The sequence below is a fragment of the Tupaia chinensis genome, unplaced genomic scaffold (assembly GCF_000334495.1).
Source record: "Tupaia chinensis unplaced genomic scaffold, TupChi_1.0 Scaffold000226_1, whole genome shotgun sequence".
NCBI lineage: Eukaryota > Metazoa > Chordata > Mammalia > Scandentia > Tupaiidae > Tupaia > Tupaia belangeri.
Window position 1 is genome coordinate 1222396 of NW_006159701.1, and position 10352 is coordinate 1232747.

A 10352-nucleotide genomic window follows, 5' to 3' on the forward strand; every position below is an offset into this window, starting at 1 on the left:
ACTCCCCTTCCTTCCAGTCTCTGGTATCTGCACCTATCCTCTCTACTATCAGATTTTTGGATTGTCCATAGTCATTTTCTGTATGACCTTGGGCAGGTTATTCGGTTCTTCTGAACCTCAGTCTTAGTCTCTTCATCTCTAAGATGGGTTAATAATAAGTAAGTAGCCCCCTAACATGGCACTTTGCACATACTGGGGGCTCAGAAATTGTCAGTTATGTGCGTTCATTCATTTGCTAAATTCTTACTGAGTATCTATTCCATGTTGGACCTTGTATTATGCATTTGTGTTATTCTACTTGTCTCTTGTTATCATTATTCTCCGTTGTATGGATGAAGAGAGTCTTAGTAACTTGCTTGAATCAGGCAGAAATTAACCTTCCGAGCTGGAGCTAGACCCTGGGTTTGTTGAATTCTTGAGGAATAAAGAAAGAGAGGAATGTGGAAATGGCCCTGCCTTTCTGGAACCTGCATTCTGATGGGGGAGTGTTCATGTGTATTTGTGTGCGTGTGTGTGAGTGTGTGTGTGCATGCATGAATAAAGTGAACAGACTGAAATGAGACATAGGAATGCAATTGGATTTATGAAGGTAGAGGACCTGGTGCTGCAGTGAATAGCAGGATAGGTGGACATGGCCCCTCTGAGAGGAAGGCATTGGAATTGAGACCTGAATGAGAAGGAGACTGCCACAGGAAGAGCTGGAGAAAAACAAGTAAGGGCAGAGTGAGATATGTTCTAGAAAGTGAAAGATCTGTGTTAGGCCAGCAGATGGTGTGGCGATTAAGGGGCTGGATCCCATATAGCTGGCTGCACAATTTGAGTCCCAGATCCAGCAGCTTGAAGCTCACACCAGACACTTTGTGCACGCATACCCAAAAATCTGAAAGGGGACTGGAGGAGAAAGGATTGCAGCATGGCCATTCCACAGGGGGTGGTTTTTCATTTTCCCTCTCTCTGTCTCTCTCACTCTGGCAAGTACATGCAGTCTACAGAAAAAGCTAAAAGAAAAACAAAATTCTTCCTTTTCTCTCTGCCACCATTTTTCTTTATGGAAATGGCCCATGGGAACCTACTGAGACTCCTTGTTCCTTAAGGTGCCCCAGAAACTCAGACTGGATCAGCTACATCATTTGTGGAGTCCAGTGTGAAATGAAAATGTGGGGGGCTCTTTACTCAAAACTTAGTAAGATTTTAAGATGGTGACAGGCACAGGCCCTTCCGGGCATGGGTCACAAGTCTATGAAGTCAGTCCTGACTCTGAGGGTGGTCCTTTGGGAATATTTCTCAATTCTCAGCTCCTTGGTCCTAATTTTCTGCCTTGGTATATGGATTTGGAAAGGAAACAAAGAATAGATCTTAATAAGATCTCACAAATGAAACTGAGAAACAAATGCCCACAAAGAACTTGCAACACATTTCAAAGAATTAATATTATACAAAGCACATTTTCTGATTAAAGTGCAATTAAACTGGTTATCAGCAATAAAAGAACTCAATGTGTTTCTAGGTAAGCCCACTGTCTGGAGCAGAGTCCCCTGCTCCTGCCCCAGCATCAGGCTGTGTCCTCCCCTATGGCAGCTCCACACTGCACTTTGCTCTTAATGTCTCATCATCTGGGTAAAGGGTTTGGTTTGGAGCCTCAGGGACTGCTCTGAGGGATTTCTCCAAACCGAGTTCTAGATTAGGATTCAAATTCACCCCAGGAGACAAAAAGAGAGAGAGAGGGGGAGGGACAGAGAGAGGTGCTTCACTTGCAAGTGAGGTTCTTTGAGAGACTTGTTCAAATTATGAAAAGTCACATTTCCCCATGTTGGGAATTAGGTCTGAGTGTAACCGGCTTTCCAGGCTAGAAATGCAGCTACGTGCTCAGAAAGCCAGGTGGCCTACGCGCCAGCATTTAGACCTGTGCCATCCTACACTAGGGCCCTGCTTGGTAACTGAGAGTGTGGCGTCAGTCTTCTTAGATTAATGGAGAAATGCTTTAAGCTGGTCCCCCAGGCCTGGAGCAAGCTCATTATTCATGGAGGAAGGGATGCGTTGGCTGACAGACAGCCCCATCTATTCCTGGCCCAGAACCTGCAGCTGCTCTCTCTGTCATCTTGGCTGAGGGGGTAGGGTGGGGTGTGAAGAGGTCAATGGTTGACCCCTGACTCTGGGTCAGCTAAAAGTGCATCAATTCCAGCTGGCCCAATCTGAGATGAATGCTCTGGAAAAGAGTCCTCTGTCGCTGTGTGGAGTGTGAATTGGACCGTTTCCAGCATATATCCTTTTATAACCTGGCTAAAATTAGGCTGCAGAGGAACAAGTAGAAAGATCTGGGTCTAACCAAAGACTGTGGCTGCCACCGAGGGCATAGTTCTAAGTTGACGTATTCACTGGAAGACCCAGGCTCTGGCCAGACCATAGAATTTCCTGCTCCATAGTAGGTCAGTCTTTGGAACCACCAACAGCCCTTTCTGTACTTTCTAGCTTGCCCAACAGAACCTTCCTCTCACCTTCTAGCTTGCTTTCCCTAGGAATGAGCACACTCCAGACCTGAGGGGCCAGCTTAAAGCATTTTCCCTTTAATTCAGAAAGGTTGATGGTAGAGTCTGCCCTGCCACACTGGGCCCTCGTGCAGGGTAATGCCTGTTTAAGCAATGCTGCACAGGTCACCTGGCTTTCTCAGCTCCTATACCCCCCTATACCCAGCTAATGGGGCTCATGGGGAGTTGGGGCTCAGATTACTTCATCTACTCTGGAGAAGTAATAAACAAATAAAGTAATCTTTATCTCCAGAGTAAGTAAGTAATCTTTATCTCCTTTTTCTTGAGGACTTACTTGTGCCAGGTACCATGAATGTTGCCTCTTTGGTGCTGATTGCCCTCACCACCACTCTCGGGCCAGAGTTCCCAACCCTCGGGCCATGGGCTGGTAGCATACAATAACATACCCCATACCTACAAGCATGGCAATAAACATAAAGTGCTTGAATCATTCTGAAAACATCCTCTTCTACCCTGACTATCCACCCTACTCCTAGATTCATGGAAAAATTATCTTCTATGAAATTGGTCTCTGGTGCCAAAAGTATTGGGGACTGCTGCTCTAAGGACCTCATTTAAGATAACAGAACTAGAGTTGAGGAAAGTCAAGAAGATTGCCCAGTCCACACAGGAGTGATGGAATCGTGCTCTGGCTTCTATGCTGACCCACACTTCTAATGATTAAGCCCTGCTATCATGTTAACGCACCCCTCTCTCCACCTTTCTCTTGTCAAGGATCTGTTCTATCCCCCGTAACTGGCCTGTCATTATGGTGAACTTGTGTCTGTCAGGGTGATGTGGGGCCAATGACTTCCTGTTACTTTCCAGGTAATATTTGCATTTAGACTGGAGTTGTCTGACAACCACTCGCCCTAAAGGAATACATCTGAAGACATCTAATTAATTGTCTTGCTCATCATCAGTCCTCTGTTTACAAATTCCTAGAACAAATTCTTTATAAAAAAAAAAATCACATACACCAAGATAAGTGATCCAATGACCACAGGTCAGGAGACAAGGAGTCTAGTCTCAGATCTACTACAGAATGGATCAGCACCATGGACAGGCCATTGGTCTTCCTGGACTCTGCCCACTCCACAGATGGTAGTCAATGAACACCTTGTGTGTTAGGAAAAGGGCTACAGTGGAGAGCTAATGGACATGAACTGGTAGCTGGTAGCCCGGATTCTTTCTCCACATGATGAAAAAGTAAGTGGTGGGTTTTTTAAGTTCCCACTTTTTAATAGAGCACCCCCCCTTTTTTTTTACACAAAAGCAAATGTTTACAGAAAATTATAGCTTAGAATGGAATGCAACCATCCTCCTATTGGAGTGAGAGAGGAAGGTTTGAGACTAAGCCCTTCTCATAGATCCCTCTTCTTGACCCCTTGATAAGCCCCATGGGGTCTCCCAGAATTCCAAGGTCTGATCCTCCATAGTGTTAAAACTTCAAGTACCAGGGCCAGCAGGTGGCATGGTAGTTAATGCACTGGACTTCCACATGGCTGTCTGCAGTTCAAGACGCAGACCTGGTGGCTTGAAAATCAAGCCGAGTGTATTGCATGCATGCCCCAAATCCTGAGAGGTGAGTGGAGGAGAAGGTATTGTGGCATGGCCATCTCCCCAGGCATGATTTCTTGCTTTCCTTCTCTATCTCTGTCTCTCTCCAGTGAGTGCACATACCCTATATAAATAAATAAAAGCCTTAAGTACCTACCAGGGCTGATAACGGATGACTTGTGTAAAGCCAACATAGTGGTTGTTCCTACTGACCTGACCTCATGCTTCTCAGGAACAGGCAGAACCAAAACCCCCTGCTGCCTCTACGAAAGCTTTCCTCACTTTGCTCCTTTAAACCTCCACTTCAACTTCAAGATAAATAAAGGTGTTAGGTGCTTTCAGCATTTGCTCCTGCAATACATGTGGGATGTAGCTTCTGCAAACTTTTATCCATTTAGCCTCTATTTCAGACACCATTTTGTTGAAAACTTTCCACATGGTAGTTAGTGTGTGGTCCAGAAGAGACACCACCCTTGGTCCAAACTATATTTCACCACAGGTGGGCAAATAGACCACCTGGAAGGCCTTGACTTCAGCCTCAGAGCTTCTATGCAAAGTCAGTGAAACAGGTTCACAGAAGCAACCTCATACGAATGGGGTGTTTGGGCACCTTGTTGACTCAGCAGTAATGTGCTGCTTGAACAATGCTGGGTTTCTATAGAACAGTGAAGATTTTGGTTCCCTGGCCAACTCCTCCACACTCGCGCACCCCTGATCCTGGCTGGTTGAGAAGATTGAGGGGGAACACAGTGTTGAGAATGTTTCACTTGCTTACATGCTCTCTCTCACTCTCTCTCCCTCTCTTGAAAGAAATAAACAAAGAGAAAAAAGTAGGCATTCATTTTGCATCTTATTTGTCCTCAAGGCTGGTTCTTTTCCAGAGGCACAGGCTGAGGAGTGGCAGATAGTGATTGCTGATAATCTTTTATTTTTATAAGATTGCCTCTTGAGAGTTCTCATCACCCCCCCCCATGCAGTGGTCATAAAGGGATGTACTAGTAGTTTATGGAGTAATGATGGGTCATATCTGCTGCCTACCTGTTCACCATGTAAAATATTAGCCTGGCCTTTTTGGACTACATGGTCTCTGTTGCAACTGTTCTACTCAGCTATTGCAAAAGCAATCCCAGGCAAAAGAAATGTATCTATAAAAATAAGTAGTAGGCTGGAATAGGCCCAGGACTGTGGTGTGCTGTGCCCTCTTTATATTGCACTCACCAAGTATGATCTGAAACTTCTGATCTGAAAGACAAACATGATATGCTCTTGGCTCACAAGGACCATGGCAGTCTGGTGTGGAGAGATACATGTGACTTGAAGCCCCCGAGGGTGACAGGTCCTCGAGGGTGGGGACCAAGGAGCATCCTGGGTGCATTCCTAGGAGGAAGCAGCCAAGTCCTCCAAGAAAGGAATTGCCCAAATTCCAGTGCTGAATAAAGCTGTAAGATCCCAGCCTGAGTACCAGGACTGAACCAGGACTGAAATGAAGGTGTAGCAGCCTCGCTGCAGCGCATGGTGGTGACGCTGCTACTTAGCAGGCTAAGGCCACATGGGAGAACAATATTCAACTTCTTCTGTTTTTTTTTTTCTTTTTAGCTTTTGCTATAAGTTACATGTGCTCACCAGAGAAATACAGAGATAGAGAGATAATCAGAGAAAGGAGGGGGAGAGAGAGAGAAGTAAAGTGAGAGCCTTCTCCCTACCCCCAGGGATATGGCCACACCCCAATCTCTTCTCCAGTTTCTTCTTGGGACTTTGAGCATGCACACACATCCACCCAGCATAATTTCTAGGCCACCAGGTCTGGGACTCAAACTGCATGGTCAGCCGTGTGGGATTCAGTCACCTTACCCTCCACACCACCAGCTGCCCCTCTATACTCAATTTCTAGCCCATCCTAGCAGCTGGACATGGTGTCATGTACCTGTAGTCCCAGCTACTGGGGAGGCTGAGGCAAAAGGATTGTGACATAGTGAGACCTTATCTAAAAGAAGGGAAAAAGAGAGAGAGAGAAAGAGAGAAAAGTAATAATTTCTCAGGAATCTAAGGTTTGTGGTTTGTCTGTTTATAACTACACACTGGGCAGCTGCATACTGGTTAGGAGCATGAGCTTAATAGGCCCTGCAGCCCTGGGCTGGGAAGTCAAAGCTTCGTGGCCTTAGACAAGGATGTCAGGCTCCTCACCTCTAGAATGGAGACACACGGAGTGAGTAGATGAGATTGTGTGTATATATATATATATATACATACTATATTTGTGGAAGGAAGAGATGCTCTCCAGTACAGTGGCTACTACTTTAACTAGTTTCAGAGTTTCCAAGAGTGCTCTGAGAAACCACCCTTCCCCATGTCTGATTTCCCAAAACTCACAAATAACCTGAAGCAAAAGCCTTACTTTTTGGCCATGATGCTATTGATAACTGTGGTACTAATTGTATGAAATCAAGAGTAGAGTTAATGGTTGCTACTATTTTTTTTTTTTTGGAGAGTTTTTTGCTATAGGGCATGTGCGCTCACCAGATATATATAGAGAGACAGACAGACAGAAAGCGAGAAATCACCCCCAGGGGGAATGGCCACGCCGCAATCCCTTCTCCTCCATTCTCCTCTCAGGATCTTGGGCACGCATGCACATGCACCCGGCGTGAGTTTTAAGCCACCGGGTCCAGGACATGAACCACGGTCGAATTAAATGGGAGTCCAGCGACATAGCCATTACGCTAACTGCTGGTTCCAATGGTTGCTAGTACTTAATTCACGTTACCTATTTGCTAGAAACCATCCTGAAACCTTTACAAGGGCTATCCTACTTAGTTTGCTCCACAACTCTGTAGGCAGAGCCCCGTATTTCACAAAGGCAGACAGGAGGTTCAGAGTAGGCAAGTGAATTCCCCAAGGTCACACAGCAGCAGAGGGTGGCTGTAGAACTCAAACCCAAATATGTCTAATATTGGCAGCCACATTCCTCAGCTCCTGGAAACACAAAGATAACAGATTCTTCTTGTGTCTTTTCTAGTGTCCAGACAGCAGTGGACTGTGGTGGCAGTGGCAGAAAAGAGATGTAAGTTAACCTCAAGAAGAACTGAGATGCTTACAAGGGTTTTCTAGGTCCCATTTACAAGGAGAATGGCCCCCGCTACTTGAAGAACAATCAGCAATGCCCCTGAGAGCTCTAAGGGGCTTTTTTGAACTGTCTGGTCTCTTTCAGAGAAAGAGAACATGCTTTATCATGCCACCGTCCTCTAACACTGTCAGTGGCTCCCCATTGCTCAAGAATGAGCTTTTTAGATTGACATTTATGTCCTGCACATTTTAACTCTTAACTTCCTCTCCATCTGCAGTTCCTACTTTCCATGTTGCTTATGTCCTGTCCTTTTATGAACCTCCATGCCTATTTGCATATTATTCCTTTCAGCTAAAACTTCTTTCTCTCTGTGTGGTCAAACCCTTACTTTCAAGGAATATGTAACTAAACTGCCATTATGTATGCCTTCTCTTATGCCTCTAAGAAGAAAGTGAAGCTTCCCTCCTTATTGTCCTTAAGCCTACCTTCTGTCCCTCTTCATGGGATTCGTAATTTCTCTTGAATTTTGTCATTATCTATATAAATGTTTTTCTTCTCTGATAAGGGACGATCTTAAGGACAGGGTCAACATTAAGTTCATGTGTACAACTCCTTTCTCTTGGTGCCTGGCAAAATATCTCATAAAACATACTATGTACACATACACACATAATGTTGAGTGAATATTTCAATCACAAAATAATTATTGAGTGCCTCTGTGGGCCCTTCCCTGTGCTGCTTTCAGAATCAGGAAACATAAAAGTAAAGTCACTGTTAACAAAGTCATTCCATTTAAAAGGAAAAGTTTAAGACCTCACTTGACATATTTCACAAGCATAACATTTGGTATATAATTCAATGCCAGGTCTTATTTCCAAGTTGGAGAGGCCTCAACATCTGTATTGGAGTGTGTATCTCTCTAAGGAAGAGCTCAGTGGTTAATAGAATAGATAGTGGAATTAAAAGAAATGGAACTTGGATCCCAATTTCATGTCTAACTAGCTGGGTAACCTTGGCCAAGACCCAAGGTAGCCTCTCCAAATCACACTACTCTTATCTTATCATGGCAATGGCACTGGCTTTCATCAGGCATGGTGAGTGAAGTTATGCATATGTAACAGGTAGCACAATATCTGTTTTATACTATTGGGTAAATATCTAGTTATTGCTGTTACTGTGGTTGTCATTGTGATGACAGTGTCCTACTTTCTGGTTCTAGGGATAATGTCTCCATTCTTAGCTCCCAGCCAGAGGGAAGTCTTCAGTCCTGGTTGAGCTGTACTCTGTCTCTGGCCACAGACACCATAAGGACACCCTCTCGACAGTCAATCAGCAGCAGCCACAATCTTAGCCCCAGGTGAGTGTATCTCCCTGATGAGTCTGGATGACAAACATCTTGAAAAACCTCAGTCTTGACAAGTTGTTGTTCAAGTCTTCCACTTCTTCTGGCCTAGGCAAGAACAATTGAAATATGATTCACCATCTCTTAGCTGTATGACTTTAAGCAGGACACTTAACCTCTTTGAGTCTCCACTTCATCATCTGAAAAACTAGTAATATAAGGGCATTTACTAGCCCAAATGATTGAAATGATGAGAATCTAATGAAGCCCTCCCCAAAGTGTGTTTTTATACACTTGGTATAAAAACAACACTGTTGAACATTTTTTAAAAATAGGTATGGATTTATTATAGTTGCCTTCTATACACATGCTAAATGTGTTTATTTTCCATTGATGGATAGTTATGGGTTTAATATTTTCCTTATAAACATATTCAATACTTTTTTAAAAAATGAGAGTCATTATAGAGAAGGTTGAGATAGATGATTCCACACTTGGAGATTTTAGCTTTATGTGAATGTCAGAATTTTATTATTTCCCTATCACAGAAGAAGATGAATTTAGTCATGGCCTGAGATGGGGTCCTCACATGTCTACAGGATTGCCAGCAATAAATTGCCTCAACAAATGGGCCTTGAGATTCGCTCTTAGTTGCATGACTTAAAGCCACCATCCCTCTTGTTTTTTTTAGCTCTATTTCCCTGAGCTTACTTGGTTTTCCTTTTCAAGGGTGACCCTCATGTAATTAGGAGCTAATGGCCATAAATCAGAAATTATGGATTAAGCAGATGCATAATTAAGATGAAATGCACACTGTGTCTCTGATAACAGAAGGACCAATGCGGTAAAATGGAAAGGAAAATCACAGACTAATGGAACAAACCCAGACGACCCCATTCTTGACTCAGAATGTGTTTGCTCTGAGTCAGGAGGTTGTCTCTACACAAGAAAGGAGGTGGGAGTTCATGCTAACCTTCTAGGCATATTTGGCAAGTGGCAAATGTCTGGCGCATGTCTGCAGATCTTCAGTCTTAAACTGAAGAATTTGATATAGAAAATATCAAATGGAGGCTCCAAGAGTGGGTTCATCTGCGGAGTTAATTAAAGTTAGATTATCTGATTACTGTCCTCAATTAGAAACAAAGGCCTATATGGCAAAAGGATCATGTCCTCCATGAATCCCCAATGATGAGGACTTTTTCTCTGCTAATAACTAAGTACCTTTGTTTTTCCTTGTCTGTGTAAGGCAGCAGAAAGAGAACTAGCAGTAGCCAGAAGAAAGCATGCATGTTTATTAACACAATATCCAAGTTTCATAATTATAATAAGTATATTAGGGTGCATGATAAGGATCCTTAGCCCATGAATTGTACCCTAAGTTGCTTGGCGCACCTGTTTGAAAGGGAGAGGACAAGGTTGGTGGTCTAAGTGTATTGTCTGAATTCAAAACATCTGGATTCCCATCCTATATTTGTATTTTCTGAAGCTGTGAAATTTGGCGCAAGTTGCTTAACCTATCTGTTCATGTTTCCTCATGAGTAAATCAAGATTGTTTTGCAGATGAATATGATGATGCACATGTCATTGTTCACTCAGAGACTGACACCTAGAACTAGCTCAGGAAAATTAGCCAGTTTATCAGCAATGGTATCTATTTGATGCCCAGAGGAATCCCAGGAGACAAACATCATTACCTACTGGTAGCAGAAGAGGAAGCTGAGATCTAGAAAAGGGGCAGCAATGGATCCATGCTCAGATGATCTAACCACAGGTCTTGCAACTGCTTCTGCCCTCAGACAGGCTGGGTCCTCAGCACCACCAGGCAGTCCCCCCCAGAATGTCCACCCCTTTTTCCTGCCCT

The 10352-nt window shown here is 43.8% G+C and overlaps 1 protein-coding gene across 3 annotated transcripts in view; it reads left to right on the plus strand.

The window, feature by feature from the left end:
- Positions 1 to 10352, plus strand: part of MYO18B (myosin XVIIIB) — a 305047-nt gene that overhangs the window by 272137 nt on the left and 22558 nt on the right. For all 3 annotated transcript variants that reach the window (XM_006147864.2, XM_006147865.1, XM_006147866.1), the window contains 2 exons: positions 7102 to 7146; positions 8369 to 8506. In XM_006147864.2, the coding sequence (XP_006147926.1) occupies positions 7102 to 7146; positions 8369 to 8506 (183 nt within the window). The remainder of the gene's footprint in view (positions 1 to 7101; positions 7147 to 8368; positions 8507 to 10352) is intronic.